At 40.5% G+C, this 27,880-nt stretch overlaps 1 protein-coding gene across 1 annotated transcript; it reads left to right on the forward strand.

The window, feature by feature from the left end:
- LOC140942228 (uncharacterized) lies at nucleotides 1-27,867 on the forward strand. The gene is made up of 23 exons (XM_073391192.1): nucleotides 1-155; nucleotides 1,241-1,610; nucleotides 1,956-2,531; nucleotides 3,114-3,260; nucleotides 3,889-4,001; nucleotides 4,694-4,851; nucleotides 5,382-5,725; nucleotides 6,263-6,504; nucleotides 7,585-7,743; nucleotides 8,582-8,770; nucleotides 10,216-10,345; nucleotides 10,826-11,098; nucleotides 17,232-17,801; nucleotides 18,387-18,539; nucleotides 18,995-19,098; nucleotides 19,920-20,077; nucleotides 20,767-21,110; nucleotides 21,549-21,790; nucleotides 22,765-22,923; nucleotides 23,739-23,927; nucleotides 24,630-24,759; nucleotides 25,237-25,509; nucleotides 26,688-27,867. The coding sequence occupies exons 1-23, from the start codon at nucleotides 90-92 to the stop codon at nucleotides 26,768-26,770; spliced, it is 5,172 nt and encodes a 1,723-aa protein (XP_073247293.1). The 5' UTR covers nucleotides 1-89; the 3' UTR covers nucleotides 26,771-27,867.
- The last annotated feature ends 13 nt before the right edge of the window (nucleotides 27,868-27,880 follow it).

The raw sequence follows: 27,880 nt of genomic DNA on the forward strand, positions 1-27,880 counted from the left end.
ATAAGAACAGGTGAAAGATTTTACTCACTCTTGAGGGCGCTTCAGAGGGTCGGGGGAGAGCTAGCGCGCTACTTTTCTCAACGTCCTGAATGACTGCTAAAATGGTGTATCAAGTTGTATTTCTATGCAGTGTGATAGGATTTCACTCAGTATACGTAAGTAGCTCCCATCACTTTCTTGTTATCTGTCGATAGTGGCCGTGTTATTGAATATTTGTTCAACAGCAAGCAACGCGTGCAGCAATACACGTAAGTGATTTAAGAGGCAGCAATCTTGAAAAAAAAAGGATAAGCGTGCGTTATATTCCATACCATATCTCTTGCCAACATAGTCTCAGCCTACAGTTAAAATCATGTTAGTTCTGTTGGTGAGGCGAGTTATTAACAATGCCGCAAATGAGTTTCACTCGTAATCAGGACATTAAAATTCTCCCAAGTTTTCAATTACCTAAGTTCTCCTACTTTTGGCACACTAGCTTAATAAAACCTTTACTCCTAAAGGAATCAGATAAAACTGGTATGAAACTTGAGTGCGATCGCTTAGTAGCTACTCGAACTATTTTGCGCAATATGTGTATTTAGGAAGTTGACATGGTTTCACGTTTAATTTATACATAGTTCAGCTCATTAGTAAAGCTAATTTACTGCGTTATAAAGTACAGTGCTTATTAGAGTCGATAAAAACAGTTAAGGCATGTAGGGTAATCAATTTTTGACACTGTTTTTTTAGGAGTGTAATAAAACAGGTGATAAAATACAATTTTCCTTAACAAAGTACGATAATATTTCATAACGACATTTTCAAGAAATCGAAACATTAAAACAAATGACCTTTGTCCCGTGTGTCATTCATTGAACCAAAGAAATTTCCCGTTCCCAATATTGTGTCTTGTTTGGGAATGTTTTTAACAATTGCTCTCTACACAAATCTATTGTTCTGGTTTTGAGGCGAGGTGCTTGTTACTCCTGACAACCATATCAGATCACGTTTTTTGGAGGTTAGGTTATTGCATTGAAGGCTTGGTTACCTGACTGTGCTAGGTTTGTCCGGGATTCTACAGTAATCTGAATAGACTAGGTACGAAGCTCAAGTAAAAGTTGACTAAAAATAGTATTTCTTGAGTTGTAGCATGTGGTCGATATAGTTCTTGCTTTTAATCTATTAAGCACTGTTATTGGTGTAAAATTGACAGTGAACTTTTTATCTGTTATTATTTTAACCTTTTTGTTTTACATTTTAGTCGCTGAATAAAACTGAAGCACATCACTCGCCTCAAACCATTTGTCCCGGCCAAAAATGTCCTCCGGGACATTCATCCTTTTGTCCTCAAAATACAACCAGCCGCTGCATACAATGCAAGGAAGGTACATTCTCCTCTCACGCGTCTCGTATGAAGGCATGCAGGCCTTGCTCTCGCTGTCGTGATGACGAGTATGAAATACGCCCGTGTTCCCCAACTTCAAATGTGGTATGCAGGAAATGTAGACAGTGCCCCCCTGGATTTGAAGTAGAGAAGTCCTGTGAAGGAAAGAAAGACACTGTTTGCAAGAAGTGCAATACTCTTAATTCTGACAGAAAATGCAAAAACAGAGGACTTCAAAGGACACCAGGTACTAAATTCAGTAGGCATGTTTTGTTAGTTCAGGCTGCCGTTGAAGCAGAACTAGAAAAATCAAGGCTGCACTCTAAGCAAATTTTGAAGATGCCCGGTGCTCTGAACATGTGAAATCAAGGGTGCCTAATATATGATTTGTAGGAGGAAAATAAGAGTTTCCAGTCAACCAGGAGCAAAAGTTAGGCGCCAGCAGCCCCTGGGTCCTTGTAGAGCACAACCTTGAAAATGAGACCCCCAAATTAAGTAAGTACCCTTTCTAAGGCCAATTGACCCAAATTAAATCTTTTCTGGGAAGATCAACACTGAGTAACTTTGTGCATGTCCTTTTGTCCTTTTGCAGATATTTCTCACTCTGAGGGACGCAAAATAGGGAATAAAGATCAACACGCTAAAGATGCTTCTCTCGTAAAAGTTCAGATTGAAAAATCTTGGTTCAGTAGTAGTAGCCAACCCACGCACCATGTGAAACCTTCGCCAAAAATACAAACGCTTCAATCAACGTCCTCAAACGGTCCTACGCCATCTATAGTATCCTTCACATCCCGTCACGTGATCAGTATTACTTCGTTTGTCAAAGGCTCCACAAAGGACGTACCCTTCAAAGAGACATTAATCGAACCATTCCCTGATGTGCAGGCGACAAAGTATTCACCCAGTACCGGCCCATCTACAAATAGCGGAGGATCTGACTTAAAGTACGCACGTGTCATACACATACAACATGACCAGCTGAAAGTTCCAAGGCGTGCACATACGCGTCGAAATGCCGAGCAGAACGGTACAAGAAAAGCATCCCCATTTCCAACGTTTCAGTTATCAAGCATGGCCTTTAAAGACGTCGGTACTGGGACAATGTTTAGTGTGCCAGATATCCGAGGAGTACCTGAAGTGTCCTCGACATTATCTTCTGTACATAGTATGTCTACATGTATTTTATACTCCCCCCCCCCCCCCCTTCCCTTACTTGTACGGAGTGATTACCGTGCCGCCAACGTTAATGTTACATTGCTGCTAATGGTTTGGTAAATACCGAATTATAGGATATGCTGATACATTTTGACCCATATCCTGCGGAAAAGGGTTACTCTCTCATTCAGCCTTAACGGGGAAGTGGCGATTACTAGACTGCTTATTTACCTTTTTAAATCGCAAATAAGATATTATGTAGTATATGAGTTTCAGGAGTTTTACTGAGGGTAGGCTTGGAAAGACATGACAACGTTTTCAAGGGTTTTTGCCTGACTTTTGAGTCTAACAAAGTAGTGGAGATTTTGCCTGCAATGAAGCACAACGGGATTTGACTCGTAAGTAAAAAGAAGAAAGTGGCATTTGTTGTCTCAGACAGGTTCGGGATTTATCAGTCTGTCTGTACACCATTATTGGTAAACATTATACACTGGGCCGACTGGGACTCATACCACGTGTCTTGTTTACGGAGCCCAATTCCTTTCCTCAACGTATAGCAACATGATAATTGTTTTTTTCCTTACCTTCCTAGCGAACATGAAGATGCCTGTTCCAGAAAATCAGGAAGAAGGAGATTCTAAGGGGAGCCTCCACTTGTACTTGGTCCTTGGTGCAGTAGCGACTTTAGTTATCGGCATATTGTTCTTCGTAGGATTCACACGACATAAACTTCGTAAAGGTATCAAAGCTTCAGTAAACGACATTTGAACTTGATGTAAAACGTTCTACAGGTCCTTTCCATGGGAACGTAAGAGATTTAAGCAGTGGCCTTTTTTAATTACCTAAATAAAAAGGAGAGTTGGTCTAAAATTATCTTTTTCAAAACACATAATAGCTTGTTCCCGGCGTTCAGAATGTAGAATGCCTGAAACCGGGATAAATACATGATGACTTATTGGCTAACTAAACGTCAAGTCACAAAAACAAAAAAACTCGAAAGTCAGATTATTTAGTCAGTCTCAAAAAAAATGGACCAGCTCGTTTGCTTTTGACGAATTTGAGAGGAAGCAAATACCTAGTTTTCTTATGTTATGGACTGGAAGGATTCATCACCTCCACAGAAATCCTCAGTTTCCTTGTTACTCTGGAAATGGGAGTACTAAGACAAGCTTAAATTGAGTTGAACTTGATATATTTATCCTCAAATAGGTCGATTCTTATAGCCGCCCAACCCCCACCCACCCCCCCACCCCCCCCCCCCCTACCCCGCCAAAAAAAAAAGAAAAAAACGGGAGAAGAACCAAAAGGACCTGCAGATTCCCTTAACTTTAACTTTATCTAAAACGTTTCCTTGTGTCGTCCCACAGGACCTTTATTCAGCTGCAAGTCCGGAATCAAAAGGTGTCCTCGTTGTCCCGGATCATCCAACTGTTGCCATAGTGACTCCTTATCAAGCGTCGCAGAAGCACATGCAGAGCAGGTAGCGGTTTTCTCTTAATTTGATTTAGTTATTTAAGTATGCAGGGTCTAAACTAGAAACTGTAGATTTATATGGCTGTTATTCTGCTTGGTCAGTTTGTAGGTTGACAAAGCGACAGTACAAGCTATGCTCGTATTAGAGGCGAATAGGTCCTTGCATCGAGGATTTTTTATCGTCCAGCCTTGTCAAAAGGGTCTTATGTGACAGTCCTGCGAACCATAAAACAGGTGAAAAAGAAGAAGTTAAAAAAAGTGCTTTACTGAGATCTCTTTCAACTAAAATTTCTAGTTTTTAAGACTAAAGTCGAAGCTTCTGTTAAAAAATATAGTCCTATCGTATTTTTCGTACCAGCTGACAACATGAGTCGGGTTTTTATTTTCTTCGTTGTGTGTTAATTCGTTCATTTTTCTTAAAAAAAAGTTCAATATCTATCTCAAACCAGATAAACGATATTATCAATACGAGTGTTCGCTTGGATCGTAGTACTTCCCGTTTAGTTTGTAGTCACCATCTATGATTTTGAGAGCATAGGTGGAATATTTATAATAGTAGAAAGCCCTTAAAACTGCCACTAAGAAGAGGGGCTTAAATTACCTGTCTCTCTCTTCCCTTCCTCCAACTGGCTGGCGCTGCAGACTATGTGTGTTTACTGTGCAATGATTGAATTCAATTGTTTTCAAATTTCTTCCTAGGGTGACTGCAGGCCTCCTGCTATTGTGCCTATAAAAGATTTTAGTGAAGGTGAATTATCCTGCGATTCAACCCTAATCACACATGTTGTGGAAGTAAATGATCATCGTTCACTTTTCGACGTGTTTCCCACAATAAGAGGACAGGACGACAGCTCAGGGTACTATGCAAACTTACCTTATAAAAATGTTAGCATGTAATATTCTCGTTGTGTGAAATCGGGGTGCGGGACCGGATTAATCAAGTAGTCAGTCGTTTCAAGAGTAGGTTATGCCCAGTTTTCTATAAGTAGGAGAGCAAGGGGATTGGGTTAGAGGGGGGAGGGTGGGGGTGGGGATGGGGGTTGAAAGAGGCAGTAAGAGGGCCAATCTGCTTTACGAATGTTAATTAATTTTACCCATGTGTAGCCTCAAAACCTCAATTTAAATGCCCAACAGCTAACCCGAGTATATCTTTTCCTTCCTATGGGTCAATGGCGTTTAATGGGTGCAACAAACGACGTTATCGTTTTAGGTGTACCATAAAATGCCGTTTTTGTCTACTGTTGTCGAATCACGACTTCAAACGAACGCTATTCTTGTTGTTGTTGTTGTTGTTGTTTCTCTCCCAGGGCGTTCCTCAGTCCCGTCCCCCAGCCACGTTGTCTCTTACAAGTGGACTGTAATTCTAACTTAAGATTTCACTCCCTAGATCCTATCCCCAGTACCTCACACGAGCTGAAGCTACATTTGACAGTTCCGGCGGAAAGTTAACAGCTGAAGACTCTAACGTGACTATCAACGTGGAAAGCGGGACAGTTTCTAATGGTGTTTCCCAGCAATTTTATTTTGGTGTGGTCTACGATGATACTTTGCTGTTGCGTGATATCCCGGAAACGTCCCAAAGGTCGCTCATCTCTCCCGTGATTCAGTGTGGCCCAGACGACATAGACTTGTTAAAGCCAGTAGAGATCATTCTACCACACTGCTTGTACATGGACGAGGTCAAAAAGTCGTGGGTTAGTGTCTACAGATGTCGGCAGTTCTCTGAAAAAGGTGCGTTTTTTCCTTCAGTATATCGTTTTGACATGACGTACAAAACAACGAAACGGCGGCCAAGTTTGTGAACAAAATCAAATCCTGTTAGAATTGAATTCTTTTCTTACGTAAAAACTTTCTTTTGTTCCAAGAAATTGACATAGCTGCTGACTATGTGAGTGAAAACGATCTCCTAAAAAACAACAGTGCTCCACGCTGGACACCAAAATATCAGAACTAACCTTTTTGGTATTTTTACTTTAACTTAACGCCGCGGTGTCGGTGGAGAGGGAGAATTGTAGGAATTTAAAAAATTCTTTGACATCATCAACATTTTTACATGAGCTGGTGATTTACACTTGCAAAGGCTTCCGTCAGTTGAAATGAAGAGAAACGTTTCTAGAGTACAATCTTGTGTTTACCGCTATTGATTTTATTTTATTTTAATATATTTTCATTGACCTCGCCTGTTTAGTTAGGAGCGCATGTATGAAAGCTTTTTAAATGTGCGGTTTAGTCATGATTCTTTTTTCGCCATGTTTAATTTTTTAAAAGGTCCAATGAAGTGGGAGAGAGTACCCTCAGAAAGAGAGAAAACCTGTCATTCGAAAGCTTGGTTTACAGTTAAAAAGGATACGGTTCATATTAAAACCAAGACGTTTTCATTCTGGAGCGTCTTCTGCTGCGGTGGCCCTAAGAGGAAAAGAGCAACGGTTTTTGTGAGCAAACCAAATCCACGACGAAACTTGCTGCACCTCCGGTTTTACATCTACAGCGACAACGAAGATTCAAGAAAGGTATGATTGGGAGTGATAGTAAGAAGTGTTTATCATATACAGAGAAAAACCAGCCTGGATAGTGTGAGGACCCCCAATAACAGCGCTAAATTCCACTTAAATCGAGATGGACTGTACCAAAAACGTATGGAACGGAACGGACTGCAAGGGGGTAGGATTAGCGCAGTTGGTTAGTGCGCAGCCTTCTGTACGGGAGGTCCCGAGTTTGATTCCCAGGTGTGACCTCAGTGACCTCAAATCCTTCTTTCGACTTCTTTCCTTCCGTGTAGTATTAAGTAGCTTTAAATACCCGTAAAACGGAGCACTGTTGGAGAGAGCTCATGGTCGGCCTAAGGTTTGTTGGTCAGATGACTATTTCGAGCTACCGACGTAGTATAACCTGTTTTTCTGTTTTTGCAAGAGACGCCAGCTAATCCTCGCCTGCGTATAGCAGAAGTCGAAAAGGGTTGGGGACAAGGAAGGGAAAAGGGGAGGGGATTGGGGAGAGAAGGAAGAGTGACTTCCCTTTCCCTTTCGCGCTTCTCCTCCTCAATCCCCTACCCCCCCCCCCCCCCACCCCCCACCTCCTATGATAAGCTAGTCCCAGTTTGACAAATAGGACTAACTCTCCAATTAAGGCGAAAAAAAATCAAAATTAAAATAGTTATTAAAATGCGGCCCCTAAGTCCATTTTTTCCAGAATCTAGGACGAAATATGCCCCAAAATTTGCGGGTTAACCGCGCAAATGGTAAACCGTCACCGGTATTTATTTCATTGTGTCCAGGCTCTGCTTTTGACCGGGCAGTTTTTGTCAAACAGTCACAATTATTGTTGTATAAAACGAAATAGACCACAATTCAAGATTGTTGAATCTTGCATTTTGGTATTGCCATAATAAGCATCCAGCTTGTAGAGCAAATTCTTGTAATCTCTAAGTTGATTGGTTCATCGGACGACAGAAACTGCGAAACACTTCCCTTATGACACTTCAAGCTGCCTGCAAATGATGCAGAAAGGGGAAGAAATTACTTTCCTTATTTAAAGATAACATATCCAGTATGCAAGTTTTCAGTTTCAATGTTCGTTTACTTTGAATACAGAGAATGGAGAGAAAAGAGAAGGAGAAGTTTCCTGATTCAAAGGCATCAATTGAAAAACCTTTCAAGATGTACAATGATGCCAATGACATCACCGTCTGGCTTAGACCAGAAGAACTTGCTAAGAATGGCTGGGAACTGGATCAGACTGAAGCTACACAGGTAAAACCGGCATACTAAGCAGTTTTCACTGGTTGAAATTCTAATTAGTCAGTTCATAGCATTTGTAACCAAAACCAACATTGTAGGTAAAAGATTACTAAAAGATTTAAAGTTTGTTTATAGTGGGATGTGCTCGTAGCTTTTTCAGCTAGTTTGCGGTCACTCCACTCAAATAATTCTGATCAAATAATCCAAATAGAACATAACAGGATTAAATAACGCAACTGACAGTAGGTATTTACAAGCATGGCCGAGGATTTGAACTCGGGGCTAGCGACAACAAATCCAGCAAGTGACCAGAGTGGGACTCGAACCCGGGACTGCCGGATTGCAAGTCCGCAGTTGCGTTGACCACTCGGCCACGCTGCCTCTACAAGAAAACAAACTTGCTTTGCAAGCTTTTGGATTTGAACAACCCGGATCATGCGTATTTGAAACATGTCACAATTGTACAGAAATGGCCACCTACAAATCCTGACAATATATAAGAAAAGGGTAAATCCGCGATTGTCAAGGAGATTTAACCACCCCAGTTTATGACTCCTGTCCAAGGTAGTTAGTCCCAAAAAGCATTTCACTTTTGCCTCACTAGACACACTAGCGCTGTGCATCACAACCGAGTGTTGGTTGCCTCTTGTACTGTTTCTTGCATCTTTTGACCTAGAAGCCAAACTTGCCGTTAACTTGCATTACTAATCAGTGTTCTAGTATAAAATTCGCTTATGCTCCGAGGGGTTTTGGTTGCAGAATAGCGTAACCCGCTACGCTGCGCGCACAACAGGAACAAATTGTAATAATTATAAAACAACGTGTATGTTTTGTGTCCTTCTTCATGCAGACTTACTCGTATGATATGGCTTACAAGAATGGATACCGCACATATGAATCGTGTAATTATGCAGTGAATCCCACTAGAGCGAGCCTGGAAGGTGTAAATGATTTTTCTTGCAGTTTATATTTCCAGCAAGAAGAGCACCAGGAACACTTTATTTACGTAAACCCAGGGATTTCTCTGACCCCGCAGCAGGTAAATGACACATTATTTCCTTGTTGGAGGGAGAAACTGAGGGTTAACTGAGCTAACCGGTTAGCTCAGTTGGTAGAGCGCCCAACTGTTGTGCGGGAGGTCTCGGGGTTCGAGCCCCAGACCGGACCAACACTCAGGGTCTTAAAGTAACTAAGGAGAACATGCTGCCTTTGCAATGACATCTGCAAATGGTAAGATGTTCTAGTCTTCTCGGATAAGGATGATAAATCGTAGGCCCCATCTCCTGCATCTTCAGTGTTATATAGTCAGCAGGGGACGTTAAAGAACCCATGCACTTGTCGTAAAGAGTAAAGCACGGAGTTCCCGGTGTAGTGGTCTGGTCTTGTTTCACGGGTTGGTGCTTCACATATAGGGTTAACCTCATTGCACATTTCCCTACTTGGACAGATTTGCCCAAGGAAAAATGAGTATAGTATAATCCTTCCCAACTTCCCAACGGCAGTCGCGTGTGCGCACGCGCGCAGCGCATCTTGCTTTCCAGGAATGATTCCATGACGTCTCTTGTAGAAAAACCCTAGCCCATGAAAATACTTTCTGGTGGAAATAGTCTTGTTTGAGCGGTGCGTCTTGTGGTAGATGATGTGTGAGGCAATCAGCCGACGAGACAGATATATTACCTATGTAGTGAATGCTCAACGCTGTTTTTTTAAGTTTTACACATCAGTATCAAACGAGTCATTTATTTTCATGGCAGACAGCGAACTGGCACTACAAGGCAGGTTACGACAGATGAGCTTACCTTTGAGCTTATCAGTAACTTGTTTTTTCATCTAAGTGCAGTTATCTGATGTTTGACGAACTCTATCTTCTTACCCAAAGTTTATGCCATATTTAACGATGTTTTTTCTGTTTGACGCGATCACTACTTTGCAACTCTATTAAACCTCTCACACAAAGACATTTTTCTGCAACATAATCTTCAACACGTTACCCTTTGTGCCAGAAACTTTTCTAGCGCGGTTTCCAGTTTCTGTCAAGTCTTTATAGTGATCCGCCCGAAACGTACCGCAGACGTATTTCTGGTCGTCGCTAAAACGCGTACTAAATCAATTCAGAAACAAATAAAATCTATTGACGTCGATAAAGTAGGAAATAATAATCCTTTAACGAGTAAATCCTGTTTCGTGTAGAATAAATCGCCTCCTCATTTCTCGATCTAATCTCCAAGCAAGCAAGACTGACTGACGCTGTAAGAGCGTTCTTGTTAATATTTTTTCATGTAGCACTAAGTTTGAAACTGACCATTTGAAAGCTAAGAGAATAATTTATTATAGGTAGATTTGGAGGTCAAAAAAATCACCACCAAAATTCAACGTATAATTTTATGCCGTAGTTTGATACATTGGCAATATTCACCGCCTTTCAAAACACAAGTTTCTCTTTCCTTTCTTTTGTTAATATTGGTTTGGAAATTTCATCTGTAGACCTTCAACGGATATCACGTAGAGGGCCCAGGCAGCAGAAATAATAACTCAGCAAGTGCAGCAGAGAACTTGAGTGAGCCGCCACAACTAAACAACGAAAGAGAACTTCAGTTCCCTGAATCCTTCCAAGGTGTGTTTATTTTCATCTGCAATCACACTTTCAAAACAAAAAATAGTAAAAACAAAATCAAAAGAGCCGAGTTGTTAGTAGCTACCTGGGCGTCCCTGCCTATTTATTTTGTACGTTATGTGAAATCCTGCAAGCTTATTGGCTGTTTAGAGTGCGTTCGTGGTCAATAACGTGTGATTTCATGCGTTTATGGCTTTCATTCTCTGCTATTCATTTCCCTTTCCTGACCAACTGATAAATTGTACTCAGTAAATCTAACTTAACATTAACTTTTATTTGAATTTTTACTTTTTTTGAAAGTCAAATTCGGTTATTTTCTTTTTCCTAACGTAAGGCGTATTTTAATCTTTCACCCTGTTGCTGTCTTTTGCCATTCAGAGCACTGTCAATATTGAAAACGTTACAGACTTAGGGTTGTACGGATTTACCAGCAGATGGATTAACAAGAACTCTAATTAATTTCTATTCCTTTGATAATAGACGAACCAGTGACAGAAGAAATTTGCCTTAGTATTTATAAGGACATCGGAGCTGACTGGAAAATCGTTTTGCGACATCTGGGGATGAAAGACACAGCTATAAAAAACTTGGACGAGGATTATAAGAACTATAAAGTCGCTGAAAAGTGCTATCAGGCGTTAATAGAATGGAAAAAAGAAAAGGGCCCAGAGGAGGCCAGAACCAAACAACTCTGTGGAGCTCTGCGTGAGGCGAATTGCCGAGAGGCATTGAACACTTTGTTGTCGCGAGGAGGTATGTGATCACCTTACTCATTTCCACTTGTGATCAGGTTCCTAATTTACTAAGGCCTCAGCCAAAGTTAAGATATCTCTCTCAAGTACTGTATTTACAGTCAACTCTCTCGAAGGCGGACGCTTTTGGGACCGACACCAAGTGTCCGTCTTAGAGAGGTGTCCATGTTATACTGAGATTTTCAAATAAAGGGAGTAAAGAAATGCAGGGACCTACCTAAGGTGTCCGTTTTACAGAGGTGTCCATCTTATAGAAATGTCCGTTAAGAGAGAGTCGATTGTAATTGTTACTTACTGTTATGCGACAAAACCTCGCAATCCGGGACCAAGCGTCCATCTTATAGAAATGTCCGTTAAGAGAGAGTCGATTGTAATTGTTACTTACTGTTATACGACAAAACCTCGCAATCCGGGACCAAGCGGTCAAAGTTTGACATTGTTTTGTCTTTCTTTTAAGTAAATTGAGAGTACTCAAACCAAAGTATATCTAAGTACCCCCTTTTCCAATAGTATTATAAAATTTGTCTTTACCTAAATTGATGACAAAATGTGCCCGCAAAAAAAATTCAAAAGAAAATTTTTTAACATGTGCTAAAGTCACTCAGAGTAAAACTAATTAAGTTTTCGCGAGTGAACCATTTTCCGCTTATTTGGTGTCCAGAACTGAAATCTTATCTCCGGATCATGATGGTTTTATGCCTGAAAAAACTTTATGAGTCCCCATTGCAAGAAAGCAGAGCTTTGAAAGTCTAGCAAACGAGCTCTAAATTTGTAGGAATTCTCAAAAACGGCGTCCGACCACAATATTTGAAAGGTAAATAAGAACTGAAAAGTGCTGTTGAGTCATTACATCAGTTTTTTTCTTTATCCTCAGACGGAGGCAGGTCTGTCACCTCCGAGTCAGAGACTCGCAACTGCACTCCACCGCCGGCCGAGTGACAGGCTTATCATCAACCCGCGAGTTCTTTGAGGCATGCGCAGAGCCTGATTAGAGAGGAGACCCGGGACTGAGAAGTACATAGATCGGTGTAGGCTCTTCGAACACTGGCTGTACTCTCGGATCATCTTCCTTTTAACTTAAGATAAGCTTATCGCTTGTTAACTGCAACTTGAAGAGTAAAACTGGAGGAATCCTCTAACTGAAACAAGCCGCGAGACTATTTCCAAAAATTAAGTATGGCCTGGGTGTCCTAGACTCAATTTCAATACCCTTATCAACATTCCCCTTTGACTAGTGAAAATGGGGTCAACATAAGCATAAGCTTAAGTACAAGGCCGTGGCCCAATCATACGCCACTTTGACCCAGACCTCGTGCGAACATATCAAAAGTAATATGGCGAACGAAGTGTCTGCCATTTGTTTATGATCGGGTTGAGGAGAGCTGGTATTGAGATTTGAGTCAAACATGCCATTCTGCGCGTGCGTATGTCCTTATGCTTACGCTTATGCGCTAGTGAAAACCAGGCTTAAAGAGAGGCAGATAGTTTTTTTAAAGACTATGTGAAACTTGGAGTTTTAAAATAGGCATGGTTCAAATGTTTTGACGAAAATGCCATCTAAAATACGATTTTGTGCTTGCAGACCTGAACAAGTGTATATTTTTGTATTTAATAATCCACATATGCGGGGCGTTACTTATAAAGTACGGCGGAAGTAGTTGCTTCTTCATTTACTTGTGCAAATTGCGAAGTGGAAATGGAGTACTTCCTACGGGACAGTTATAAGAAATGAGTCCGCTAATGGACACCATGAAGAGTAAAAGACAGTTTATTTTCAACATTAAAAGTATTTCAAGCTCCCTTCATTTATTTTTTTTAAAAAAAAGGAGATACTTTTTTGATCAAATTCTTGACAACTTAAAAATACCAATAGCCGGTTTTTCCACCGAATTTGTAAATACACATACGGAACTCAGTTTTTCAAAAACGTTCTTAGAAAATTACTTATTATTTTCATAAAATGTAAACACCGCTTATCCCTATAAAGGGTTGATTTTGTTTTTTCTGATATGACGAGCTCTTAACCTACTAAAGGCAAAGCAAAATTCTTCCAAATTGCAGGTTTCCAAAATAATGTTACTGAGACTTTTCAACTTTACTTAAGTGAAAACAGGTTGATCTTCTCCAGGTTTTAAGGTTTCAGTCAGTTCTATGACTTATGTAACGTGACCTTGGATACTGATGGGTGATACGTTGTTTGGTTACAATTTATTTATTAATACCTGTGATTAAACAATTTTTACCTGAAAATCAAAGGCTGGTAGTGGCCAGCCGAAATATTATTAAATATTTTTAAGAATCTATTTCGCTCCGTTTTTGGCGTGATGTTTCTGCTCAATGTGATTGAACATATACTTAAACAAGTTACAGCTTGCTTCCTCCTCTTGACAACTAAATATGATATGTATGTCAACTACCCCGAACCTACTATGTTATACCTTTGCTGTTTAAAAGACCCAAAAAGTTTTCAAACGTTAAATCTTACATCGTTTAGTTTTTTATTTCCTCTTTTCTTTCTTTTTTTCTTTCCGGGGTTTCTAATAAGTAAACATCTTCGCTAATCCGCTAGTTTTATACCCCCTATCTTACCCCCTACATCACCTCTCAGGAATAGGGTAATGTCTGGCTCTTAGATGTTAATGGGATTTAAATTACCCAATCACCCGGGAAAAACCCCAGATTTTTTAGAGGTATCTAAAGGTGCGGTTTGCACGCTAGCATTTAATTTCAGTGTCACTGAAACCTACTGAAGCTAGCACGCTACTTTTCTCGTCGTCCTGTATGACTGTTGGAATGGTGTATCAAGTTGTATTTCTGTGCAGTGTGATAGGATTTCACTCAGTAAACGTAAGTACCTTCCATCACCTTCTTGTTATCTGTCGATAGTGGCTGTGTTATTGAATATTTGTTCAACAGCAAGCAACGCGTGCGGCAACTCACGTAAGTGATTTAAGAAGCAGCAATCTTGACAAATAAGCGAAAAGCGTGCGTTATATTCCATACCATATCTCTTGCCGACTTGGTCTCAGCCTACACTTAAAATCACGTTAGTTCTGTTGGTGGGGCAAATTATTTGAAAATGCCGCAAATGAGTTTCACTTGCAATGAGGACATTAAATCCCCCCGAGTCTTCAATTGCCTAAGCTGTTTTCATTTCTGGCTTTTCCCAGAAAATTGTACCCTAGCTTAATCAAACTGCTCTTCCTAAAGAAATCAGATAAAACTAAAATTGAACTTGGGTGCGATCGCTTGGAAGCTACTCGAACTATTTAGCGCAATATCTGTATTTAAGAAGTTGACATGATTTCACGTTGATACATAGTTCAGTTCATTAGTAAAGCTAATATACTGCAATATAAAGAGACAATTGATAGAAAATTGCAGCATGTGGAGTAATTAATTTTAAGTAATCTAATTTTCTGGGAGTGTAATAAAACAGGTGATAAAATACAATAATTTTGACAAAGTATGTCATAGCAACATATTCAAGATCAAGAAATCGAAACAGTAAACCGGTAAATGACCTTTGTCCTGTGTGAACAACAGATACTTCCCGTTGTTGTTATTGTGTTTTGTTTGGGAATGTTTTTACCAGTTGCTGTCTAGTCTGGACCGCGGAGCTGGGGGTGCGGGGGGGGGGGGGGGGGGGCACATGCCCCCCAATAATGTTAACGCAATTGCCCTAAATATTTAAAGAGAAAAAGTTTAGAAAAGAAACTGACTTGTTTTGTTTGTGGTTTTGTTTTACGCTTTTTAAAACTTTTATTCTACGCACAACAGCTTTGTTTTGCTTTGCGGCGAACCCATGTAATTCAATAAGCTAAATAAAGATCCAAAATCCTTACACAAACTAGACCAATGAAAGAAGTCAAATTTTTGTAATACCATTTGGAAATGCACCATGTATGTATGCGTACGAGACTTCACTAGTTCCTTTCATGTCCTTACAAAAAACATTAGTAGGAGTAGCATCTCTGTAGCAGTATCGTCGCGTAGAATTCCCAATCCAACGAGGTCAACAAAAAATTTCCCGTCCAGGTGGGGGTTGGTGTTTTGCCTTTTTTTGCCGTGACAGTCTAACATACATGAGTAAAAAACAACAAAATGGTCAAAGAGTGCTGGAAACAAGTTTGTAAAATAAGAAGGATGGCGGCCGAGTAGCGAAAAAAATTTTTTTTTGACTTTCCAGGACGTTTCCAAGGCGAAATTTTCTTCGCGAAAAGTTTTGAGTGTGCCAAAACATGGTTTCGTCTTCTAACCAAGAACTAGAAGTCCAAAGACTACTGCAAAGCTGATTTAAAACAACGTGTATTGGTTTTGATAACAATATTCGTAGGATTCAGTTCGTAAGGCCAGGGAGTCGCATTTGATAGATAAGGCAATGACCCTTGAACCTCATTGCCTAAACCGCCGTGACCAATTATTGTACTGTTATAGGAAATTAACGCGACTTAAATTAACGCGAATTTAATGGAAAACGACTTTCGAATAAAGAAAATTAACGCGAAAGATGAGGTAGAATTTCATAATAAAGGAAATTAACGCGATTGAGACACAGTTGGACAAATTTATTTCAACACTGGATGCAAAAAAATCCATAGCTGAACAAAACTGAGATGACATCACTTCTGACAGCGACAACGCTGAAGATGAACTCGAAATATTGTAAACCCCCGTCTTAGCTTTTGTCAAAGATGAAATAAAGGGTAAATGGAAATAAAGAAAGCTTGTAGTTAATGTTTTTTAGGTGTCTAGAATGTCTGGACAGGTTCCAAAATTGGGGTTTAAATACTGGAAATTAAGAGCGCGGAAATTAACGCTGCACTTAATTAACGTCGCGGAAATTAACGCTCAACAAAATTAACGCGACTTAAATTAACGCGAAAATTGTGTAAAAGGGAGAAGCGGAAATGACGTATAACACAAAAACTGGAAAGTAAAAATACTAAGGGACGGACCATTAGAAAAGTTATGGTGGGGGTGGGCAATTTTCGAGCCGCAGGAACATTTTTTCGTTATCACATTCCTTGTATGATTATTTTTTAGGGCATGGCATGAATACTTTTTAGGGTTAATTGGCGTGCATGAATTTTGTTTCATTTAATTTTCCCTTGCGCGAATATTTTTTTTGTACTTCGCCCGCCCCCCCCCCGCCCAAAAGTTTTCTAATGGTCCGTCCCTAAGGAGATGGATTACATCTCCTTAGTATTTTTACTTTCTAGTTTTTGTGTTATACGTCATTTCCGCTTCTCCCTTTTAAACAATTTTTATCGCGACATTCTCCATCTATAAGACAATAGCTCTCGACCAACCCGCGCGCGAGGATTCGCTCAGTTATTGTATAATTTAAAATCGATTAAGCCCTGTGATTAGTGCAAAGATTATAGTAAACTTGTTATCTGTTATTATTTTTAACCGTTTTGTTTTATATTTTAGTCGCTGAGTAAAACTGAAGCACATCACTCGCCTCAAACCATTTGTCCCGGCCAAAAATGTCCTCCGGGACATTCATCCTTTTGTCCTCAAAATGTGACCATCCGCTGCATACAATGCAAGGAAGGTACATTCTCCTCTCACGCGTCTCGTAGGAAGGCATGCAGACCTTGCTCTCGCTGTCGTGATGACGAGTATGAAATACGCCCGTGTACCCCAACTTCAAATGTGGTATGTAGGAAATGCAGACATTGCCCTCCTGGATCTGAAGTAGAGAAGTCCTGTGAAGGAAAGAAAGACACTGTTTGCAAGAAGTGCAATACTCTTGATTCTGGCAGAAAATGCAAAAACAGTGGACTTCAAAGGACACCAGGTACAAAATTCAGTAGGCATGCTTCGTTAGTTTCTCCCGTTAAAACAGAACTAGCAAAATCAAGGCTCTGCTCGAAGCAAATTTTGAAGATGCCCAGTGCTCTGAACATGTGAAATCAAGGGTGCCCAATATATGATTCGTAGGAGGAAAATAAGAGTTTCATAGTCGACCTGGAAAAAAAGTTAGGCGCCAGCAGCCCCTGGGCCTAGTAGAGCACAACCTTGAAAATGAGACTCTCAAAATAACAAAGTAACCTTTTTAAGGCCAATTGACTCAAATGAAATCCTTTCTGGGAAGATCAACACTGACTAACTTCGTCCTTTAGCAGATATTTCTCACTCTGAGGGACGCAAAATATGGAATAAAGATCAACAAGCTAAAGATGCTTCTCTTGTTAAAGTTCAGATTAAAAAACCTTGGTTCAGTGGTAGTGGCCAACCCACTCATCATGTGAAACCTTCGCCAGGAATACACGCGCTTCGATCAACGTCCTCAAACGGTCCTACGCCATCTATAGTGTCCTTCATATCCCATCACGTGATTACTATTACTTCGTTTGTCAAAGGCTCCACAAAAGACGTACACTCCAAAGAGACATTAATCGAACCATTCCCTGATGTGCAGGTGACAAAGTATTCGCCCAGTACCAGCCCATCTACAAATAGCGGCGAATCCGACTTGAAGTACGCACGTGTCATACAAATGCAACATGAGCAGCCGAAAGTTCCAATGGATACGGGTCGAAATGCCGAGCATAACGGTGCAAGAAAAGCATCAACATTTCCAAAGTTTCAGTTATCAAGCATGTCCTTTAAAGACGTCGATACTGGGACAATGTTTAGTGTGCCAGATATCCGAGGAGTACCTAAAGTTTCCACGACATTATCTCCTGATTATAGTATGTCTACATGTATTTTGTAACCCTCCCCCCGCCCCCCCCCCCCTTCCCCTACTTGTACAGAGTGATTACCGCGCCAACATTAATGTTACATTGCTGCTAATGTTTGGTAAATAGCAAATCATAGGATTTGCTGATACACTTTGACGCATTTCCTGCCGAAAAGGGTCACTCTCTCGTTCAGCCTTAACGGAGAAGTGGCAGTCAGCTGCTTATTTATCTTTAATCACAAGTAAGATATTATGTTAGATATGAGTTTCACAGGGGTTTTAGGTAGGTATGGAAAGTCATGACGACGTTTTCAAGTGTTTTCGCCTGACTTTTGAGTCTAACAAAGTAGTGGAGATTTTGTCTTCAGCGAAGCACAACGGGATTTGACTCGTAAGAAGAATGGCGAAAGTGCCATTTTAATTATTGTCTCAAACAGATTCGGGATTTGTCAGCCTGTCTGTACACCACTGTTAAACTTCGAGAGGGCACCGTGAGCGGACCCTGGGACTCATACCACCTGTCTTGTTTACGGAACCCAATTCCTTTTCTTGACTTATAGCAACCTGATTATTAGTTCTTTCCTTACCTCGTTAGCGAACGTGAATTCGAAGAGACCTCTCCCAGAAAGTCAGGAAGAAGGAGGTTCTAAGAACAGATTACCTTCGTATTTGGCCGTTGGTGCAGTAGGGATTTTGGTTATCGGCTTCTTGGTCTTCCTAGGATTCACACGACATAAACTTGGTAAAGGTAAAATACCTTCCGTTTTTTTTACACGTGATAGTTTGCCCCCGGCGTTCAGAATATGGAACACCTGAAATCGGGATAAACACATGATGACTTTGCAGCAAACTTACTAGCTAAACCATTTTCAAGTCACTAATTATTGTCGTATGACCTATTAAGGCTATCTTTAGTTCAAAACTAAAATTATTAAATCAGTTTTCACAAGATGGACCACCTCGTTTGTTTTAGATGAATTTGAGAGGAAGTTTATGCCTTTGTTTCCTTTCTGTTATGGACTGTAAGGAAACATCACCTCAGCAGAAATCTTCAGTGCCTAAAAGTAGATCAATTGAGTTGAATTTAATACTCAAATACAAGTCGATCGGAACCAAAGGGATCCGCCCAATACTCCAGATTACCTTAAAGCTTTATCAAAAAAGGTTTGGCGGCTTCTTAAGACGTTTTTATGTGTCCCATAGGACCCCTCTTCAGACAAAGGCGTCCTTGTTGTCCCGGATCATCTAACTGTTGCCATAGTGCCTCCTTATCAAGCGTCGCAGAAGCACATACAGACCAGGCAGAGGTTTCATCTTAATTGAAGTTAATTTAGTTAATTAAACATGCAGTGTCCAAAACAGAAACTGTAGGTTTATATGACTGTTATACTGTGTGATTGTTGTTTGGGCATGCTACGGGTCACTGTAGGTTGACAGAGCGACAATACAAGATACACTTGTGCTAGCGGCGAAAAGGCCCTTGCATCGACGATCTTTGTCGTCAATCTTCGTCAAGAGGGTCTTTCGTGACAGTCGTACGAAAAATCGGGTTATCCGAAAACGTTGGAAAGAGAGATGGAATTAGCAAAAACAAAGTTTACATTTCGGTCAGTCTGTTTGATCTGAGATTTACAGGAACACAAATCCAAACGAACTATAAAACAGGTGAAAAAAAGTTTAAGTGCTTCAATAAGATCTCTTTCAAGTAAAATTCCTGATCAGTTTGCGACTTGAGTTGAAACTTCTGTTGAAAAATATCGCCTCAGTATTTATCGCGTTTTTCTTGCCAACTGAAACCAACTTTTCGAGTCGGTTTTCATTTTCTTTGGTGTATTTAAAATCGTTCATTTTTCTTCAAGAAAGTTCAGTTTCCATTCTAAACCAGTTAGACGATTTTGCATAAGACAAATACTCACTAGAAAATAGCCTTCGCTTCGTATTGCTTTTTCAGTTTGTAGTCACCATCTTTGATTTTGAGAGCAGAGGCGGAATATTGGGAATACTAGAAAGTCTTGAAAACGTCTCCCTACTCCCTACCTTTCTGTCCTTCCTCCAACCGGCTGGCTCGACAGACTAGACGTGTTTACACTGTAATGATTGAAATTCAATTGGTTTAATGTCTTCACAGAATGACAGCAGACGTTCAACGACTGTACGTGTAAAAGATTTTAGTGAAGGTGAACTATCCTTCGAGCCAACCCTACTCACACATGATCTGGAAGTGGATGTTTATCGTACAGCTTTCGACGTGTCTCCAGCAATAAGAGGACTGGACGATAGCTCAGGGTACTATGCAAACTTACCTTATGAAAATGTTAGCATGTATATAATATTCTCGTGGTGTGAAATCCGGGTGCCGGATCGGATTGATCAAGTAGTTAGTCGTTTCAAGAGTAGGTTCTGCCCAGTTTTCTTCAAGTAGGAGAGCAAGGGAATTGGGTTGGAGAGAGGAGAGTGGGGGTGGGGGTGGGGGTTTAAAGAGGCAGTAAGAGGGCCAATCTGCTTTACGAATGTTAATTAATTTTACATATGTGGAGCCTAAAAGCCTCGATTTAAATGCCCAACAGCTAACCTGAGTATACCCTTTCCTTCCTATGGATCACTGGCATTTAATACTGTACAACAAACGAAGTTATCGTTTAAGGTGTACCATGAAATGCCGTTTTTGTCTACTGATGTCGCCTCACGACTTAAAACGAACGCTATTCTTGTTGTTGTTGTTGTTGTTTCTGCCAGGGCGTTCCTCAGTCCAGTCCCCCAGCCACGTTGTCGCTCTGTGGTATTAGCCAACTCGAAAGCTTGGCTCCTTTGGCTGCTATACACACTTTTTCCTTTGTAATGTTTAATTCAATGTATAGTTAGCTCTGTTTTTACTTCTTTTGTTTGTTATTGTTGTTGTATTGTAATTGAATAAGTGTGAATAAATGAACTTGAAGAAGTTGAGTGCAATTTCAACTTAAGATTTCATTCCCTAGATCCTATCCCCAATACCTCACACGAGCTGAAGCTACATTTGACAGTTCCGGCGGAAAGTTAACAGCTGAAGACTCCAACGTGACTATCAACGTGGAAAGCGGGGCAGTTCCTAATGGTGTTTCCCAGCAATTCTATTTTGGTGTGGTCTACGATGATACTTTGCTGTTGCGTGATATCCCGGTAACGCCCCAGTGGTCGCTCATTTCTCCCGTGATTAAGTGTGGCCCCGACGACATAGACTTGTTAAAGCCAGTAGAAATTATTCTACCACACTGCTTGTACATAGACGAGGTCAAAAAGTCGTGGGTTAGTGTCTTCAGATGTCGACAGTTCTCTGAAAAAGGTGCGTTTTTCCTTCAGAATAGATCCTCTCATGGCCGCAAATATTTCTGTACAAAACAATGAAACGGCGGCCAATTTTGTGTATAAAAACAAATCCCGGGGAATTGAACTCCTCTCCACGCTGAACACGAAAATACCAGAACTAACAATTTTGGTCTTTTTTCTTTAACTTAACGCCGCGGCGTCGGTGGAGAGAAAGACTTGTAGGCGTTTGAAAACCGAGCATGAGCTGGTTATTTACACTTGTAAAGGCTTCTGTCAGTGGAAAGGAAAAGAAACGTTTCCAGAGTACGAATTTTTGTTTACCGCTGTTGATTTGATTTGATTTTAATATCTTTTCATTGACCTCGCCCGTTTAGTTAGGAACGCATGTATGAAAGTTTTTTAAATGTGCGGTTTAGTCATGATTCTTTTTTCGCCATGTTTAATTTTTTAAAAGGTCCAATGAAGTGGGAGAGAGTACCCTCAGAAAGAGAGAAAACCTGTCATTCCAAGGCTTGGTTTACAGTTAAAAAGGATACGATTCATATTAAAACCAAGACGTTTTCATTCTGGAGCGTCTTCTGTTGCGGCGGCCCTAAGAGGAAAAGAGCGACAGTTTTTGTGAGCAAACCAAATCCAGGGCGAAACTTGCTGCACCTCCGTTTTTATATCTACAGCGACAACGAAGATTCTAGAAAGGTATGATCTGGAGTGATAGTAAGAAGTGTTTATCATATACAGGGAAAAACCACTAAATTCCACTTAAATCGAGATGGACTGTACCAAAAACGTACGGAACGGAACGGAACGGACTCCAAGGAGGTAGGATTAGCGCAGTTGGTTAGAGCGCAGCCTTCCGTAAGGGAGGTCCCGAGTTTGATTGCCAGGTGTGACCTCAGTGACTTCAAATCCTTCTTTCAACTTTTTTTCCTTCCGTGTAGCATTAGGTAGCTTTAAATACCCGTAAAACGGAGCACTGTTGGAGAGAGCTCATAGTGGCCTCAGGTTTGTTGGTCAGATGACTATTTCGAGCTACCGACGTAGTATAACCTGTTTTTCTGTATTTACAGAAGGCGCCAGCTAATCCTTGCCTGCGTATAACAGAGGTCGAAAAGGGTTGGGGAGAAGGAAAGGAAAAGGGGAGGGGACTGGGGAGAGAAGGAAGAGTGACTTCCCTTTTCCCTTTCGCGCTTCTCCTCCTCCCCCCTCCTTCCAACCCAGACTCCAAATGCGGCCCCTACGTCCATTTTTTCCAGAATCTAGGACGAAATATGCCCTAAAATTTGCGGGTTAACCGCGCAAATGGTAAACCGTTTCCGGTATTTATTCCATTGTGTCCAAGCTCTGCTTTTCACAGGGCAGTTTTTGTCAAACAGTCACAATTACTGTTGTATAAAAACGAAATAGACCACGATTCAAGATTGTTGAATCTTAGATTTTGGTATCGCAATAATGAGCATCCAGCTTGTACAACAAAATTTTTAAACATCAATTCTTGTAATCTCTAAATTGATTGGTGCATCGGACGACAGAAACTGCGAAACACTTCCCTTATGACACTTCAAGCTGCCTGCAAATGATGCAGAAAGGGGAAGAAATTACTTCCCTTATTTAAAGATAACATATCCAGTATACAAGTTTTCAGTTTCGATGCTCGTTTACTTTGAATACAGAGAATGGAGAGAAAAGAGAGAGAGAAGTTTCCTGATTCAAAGCCATCAATTGAAAAACCTTTCAAGATGTACAATGATGCCAATGACATCACCGTCTGGCTTAGACCAGAAGAACTTGCTAAGAATGGCTGGGAACTGGATCAGACTGACGCTAGACAGGTAAAGCCGGCATACAAAGCCGTTTTCACTGGTTGAAATTCTAATTAGTCAATTCAGAGCATCTGTAACCAAAACCAACATTGTAGGTAAAAGATTAGTAAAAGATTTAAAGTTTGTTTATAGTGGGATGTGCTTGTAGCTTATCCAGCTAGTTTATAGTCATTCCACTCAAATAATTCTGATCATATAATCCAAATAGAACAAAACAGGATTAAAAGACGCAACTGAAGGCAGGTATTTACAAGCGTGGCCGAGGATTCGAACTCGGGGCTAACGACAACAAATCCAGCAAGTGGCCAGAGTTGGACTCGAACCCGGGACCGCCGGATTGCAAGTTCGACGCACTGACCACTCGGCCACACTGGCTTCACAGGAAAACAAACTTGCTTCGCAAGCTTTTGGATTTGAATTCACTTTTGGCACCAACGCTGAATAACCGTAACTCTATTGATTGAACAACCCGGCTCATGCATATTTGAATCTTAATAATATATAAGAAAAGGGCAAATCCGCAGTTTATGACTCCTGTCCAAGGTAGTTAGTCCCAAAAAGCATTTCACTTTTGCCTCACCAGACACACTAGCTCTGTGCATCACAACCGAGTATTGGTTGACTCTTGTACTGTTTCCTGCATCTTCTGACCTAGAAGCCAAGCTTGCCGTTAACTACATTAGAAATCAGTGTTCTGGTTTAAGCTTTGCAAATGCTCAGAGGGGGTTTGGTTGCAGAATAGCGTAACCCGCTACACTGCACAACAAGAACAAATTGTAATGATTATAAAACTACGTGAATGTTTTGTATCCTTTGTCATTCAGACTTACCTCTACGATATGGCTTACAAGAATGGATACCGCACGTATGAATCGTGTAGTTTTGCAGTGAATACCACTGGAGCGAGCCTGGAAGGTGTAAATGATTTTTCGTGCAGTTTATATTTCCAGCAAGAAGACCAACCGGAACACTTTATTTACGTAAACCCAGGGATTTCTCTGACCAGACAGCAGGTAAAAGACACATTATTTTCTTGTTGGAGGGAGAGGCTAAAGGTACTTCCCAACTTCCTTAACGGCAATCACATGTGCGCTTGCACGCATACACGCATGCGCGCAGCGCATCTTGCTTTCCAAGAATGATTCCTTGCAATCTCTTGTAGAAAAACCCTAGCCCATGAAAATACTTTCTGGTGGAAATAGTTTTGTTTGAGCGGTGCATCTTGTGGTAGATGATGTGTGTGACAATCAGCCGACGAGACAGATATATTACCTATGTAGTGAATGCTCAACGCTGTTTTTTAAAGTGTTACACATCAGTATCAAACGAGTCATTTATTTTCATAGCAGACAGCGAACTGGCACTACAAGGCGAGTTACGACAGATGAGCTTACCTTTGAGCTTATCAGTAACTTGTTTTTTTCATCTAAGTGCAGTTATCTGATGTTTGACGAACTCTATCTTCTTACCCAAAGTTTATGCCATATTTAACGATGTTTTTTCTGTTTGACGCGATCACTACTTTGTAGTTCTATTAAACCTCTCACACAAAGACATTTTTCTTTTTAGTCTCTTTTGCGTAAGCAGCGAGACTCATAATCTGTAACGCGTTTTTTGTTTTTGTTTGGACACAAAAGGGGGTCATTGTGCCTTTAAAAATACAATTTTCTCTTTCCTTTCTTTTGTTAATATTGGTATTAAAATTTACTCTGTAGACCTTCAATGGATATCACGTCGAGGGCACAGGCAGCGGCAATAACAGCTCAGCAAGTGCAGCAGAGAACTTGAGAGAACCACCACAATTAAACAACGAAAGTGAACTTCAGTTCCCTGAACCCTTCCAAGGTGTGTTTATTCTCATTTTCAATCATACTTTCAAAACGAAAAACAGTAAAAACAAAATCAAAATAACTGAGTTGTTAATAGCTACCTGGGCGTCCCTGCCTATTCATTTTGTGCGTTATGTGAAATCCTGCAAGCTTATTGGCTGTTTGGAGTGCGTTCCTGGCCAATTCAATAACCTGTGATTTCGTGCGTTTATGGCTTTTATTCTTTGCTATTCATTTGCACTTTTTTGACCAGCCGATGAACTGTACAGAGTAAATTTGACTTAACATTGACTTTAATTTCAATTTTCCTTCTTTTGAAAGTCAAATTCGGTTCTCTTTCCTAACGAAAGGCGACCTTTCCTCCTGTTGCTATCTTTTGCAATTCAGAGCCCTGTCAATATTGAAAACATATTTACAGACTTTAGGGTTGTGCGGATTTACTAGCAGACTGATTAGCAAGAACTTTGATTAATTTCTATTTCTTTCATAATAGACGAACCAGTGACACAAGAAATTTGCCTTAGTATTTCTAAGGACATCGGAGCTGACTGGAAGAACGTTTTGCGACATCTGGGGATGAAAGAAACAGCTATAAAAAACTTGGACGAGGATTATAAAAACTGTAGCGTCGCTGAAAAGTGCTATCAGGGGTTAATAGAATGGCAAACAGAGAAGGGCCCAGAGGAGGCGAGAACCATAGAACTCCGTGGAGCTCTGCGTGAGGCAAACTGCCCAGAGGCATTGAACACTTTGTTGTCGCGAGGAGGTATGTAATCACCTTACTCATTTACAGTTGTGACCAAGCTCCTAATTTACTAAAGCCTCAGTCAAAGTTAAGCTATCTCTCCTTAGTATCGTATTTACAGTCAACTCTCTCGAGGACGGACACTTTTGGGACCGACACCAAGTGTCCGTCTTAGAGAGGTGTTCATGTTATACTGAGGTTGTCAAATAAAGGGAGTAAAGAAATGCAGGGACCAACTCTAGGTGTCCGTTTTACCGAGGTGTCCGTCTGATAGAGAGACAAATAAAGGGAGTAAAGAAAGGCAGGGACCAGCTCTAGGTGTCTGTTTTATAGAAGTGTCTGTCTGATAGAGAGACAAATAAAGGGAGTAAAGAAGGGCAGGGACCAACTCTAGGTGTCCGTTTTACCAAGGTGTCCGTCTTATAGAGAGTAAAATAAAGCGAGTAAAGAAAGGCAGGGACCAACTCTAGGTGTCCGTTTTACAGAGGTGTCTGTCTGATAGAGAGACAAATAAAGGGTGTAAAGAAGGGCAGGGACCAACTTTGGGTGTCTTCTTTACCGAGGTGTCCGTCTTATGGAGAGTAAAATAAAGGGAGTAAAGAAAGGCAGGGACCAACTCTAGGTGTCCGTTTTACCGAGGTGTCTGTCTTATAGAGATGTCCGTTAAGAGAGAGTCGACTGTAATTGTTACCCACTGTTAAGCGACAATACCTTGTAAATCCGCGACCAAGTGGTCAAAGTTTTACATTGTTTTGTCTTTCTTTTGAGTGAATTGTGAGTACAGCTGAGAGTAGTCAAACCGAAATATATTACTCAGGGCCCTTTTCCCGGCGTAGCATTATAAAATTTGTCTTTACCTAAATTGATGACAAAATGTGCCTGCAAAAACTAAGCAAATTTTTTAACATGTGCTCAACTCACTCAGAGTAAAACTAATTTTAAAAAGTTTTTGCGGATAATCCATTTTCCGCTTATTTGTTGCCCTTAGCTGAAATCCTATCTCCGAATCAACATGGTTTTATTCCTGGAAAAGCTTTGAGTCTCCGTTGCAGGAAAGCGGGGCTTTGATAGTCTGGCAAACGTGCTCAAAATTTGTAGGAAATCTCAAAAACGGCTTCCGGCCACAATATTTGCAAGGTAAATTAAAAACTGAAAAGTGCGGTTGAGTCGTTACATCAGTGTTTTTTCTTTATCCGCAGATGGACGCAGGTCTGTCTCCCCCATCCAAGAAGATACCTCCGAGTTAGAGATTCCTAACTGCACTCCGCCCCCGGCCGAGTGACAGACTTATCATCAACCCGCGAGTTCGTTGAGGCATGCGCAGAGCCTGATTAGAGAGGAGACCCGGGACTGAATAGTACATAGTTCGGTGTAGGCTATTCGAACACTGGCTGTACTCTCGGATCATGTTCGTTTTAACTTAAGATAAGCTTATCGCCAGTTAACTGCAACTTGAAGATTAAAACTGGAGGAATCCTCTGACTGAAACAAGCCGCGAGACTATTTCCAAGTATTAAGTATGGCCTTGGTTTTAACTGATGTCGTAGACTTCAAAAATTGGTTTCTTTCAATACCCTTATCAACATTCCCCGCGCGCGGTGTTTATTTTCATTCGCGAACTTGACGATCTCTAAAGAGAGGCAGATAGTTTTTTGTTGATTATGTGAATAACTGGAGTTATGAAATAGGCATAGTTCAAATTTTTGGACGAAAATGCCATCTAAAATACACCTTTTTGTGCCTACAGAGTTTATATTTTGGTATTTCATAATCAACATATGCGGGGAGTTACTTGCAAAGTACGGCGGAAAAAGTTGCTTCTTCATTTACTTGTGCAAATTGCAATGTGGGAATGGTACTTCCTACTGGTCAGTCATACTGAAATTACTGCTGAAATGAGTCCGCTAAAGGACATCGTGCAGAGGAAAAGATCGTTTATTTTCAAAATTTATAATACTTCAAGCTCCCTGAATTTATTTATTTTTTAAAAAACAAAGAAGATACTTTTTTAATCAAATTCTATCCCTATTAAGGACTGATTTTGTTTTTTCTTATATTACGAGTTCCTAACCTGTTATAGGCAAAGCAAAATTCTTCCAAATTGCAGGTTTCTAAAATAATGTTATTGAGACGCATTAGCATAAACTAAAAAAGTAGAGCTACTCCTTTTCAACTTTACTTAAATGTAAAGTGGTCGATCTTCTCCAGGTTTTAAGGTTTCAGTCAGTTCTATGACTTAAATAACTTGACCTTTGATAATGGGTGATGTGTTTTTTAGTTTTAATATATATATTAATACCTGTGATCAAACAATTTTTACCTGAAATTCAAAGGCTGGTAGTGTCCAGCCGAAATATTAATAAATATTATAATAACATATTTCGCTCAGTTT

This window comes from Porites lutea, chromosome 6, assembly GCF_958299795.1.
Source record: "Porites lutea chromosome 6, jaPorLute2.1, whole genome shotgun sequence".
NCBI lineage: Eukaryota > Metazoa > Cnidaria > Anthozoa > Scleractinia > Poritidae > Porites > Porites lutea.

Coding starts and splice junctions, on each gene's coding strand:
- LOC140942228 (XM_073391192.1), top strand. CDS start 90: ATGACTGCTAAAATGGTGTATCAAGTTGTATTTCTATGCAGTGTGATA. Junction 4,852..5,381: donor GGACAGGACGACAGCTCAGG/GTACTATGCAAA, acceptor TTCACTCCCTAG/ATCCTATCCCCAGTACCTCA. Junction 8,771..10,215: donor TTTCTCTGACCCCGCAGCAG/GTAAATGACACA, acceptor TTTCATCTGTAG/ACCTTCAACGGATATCACGT.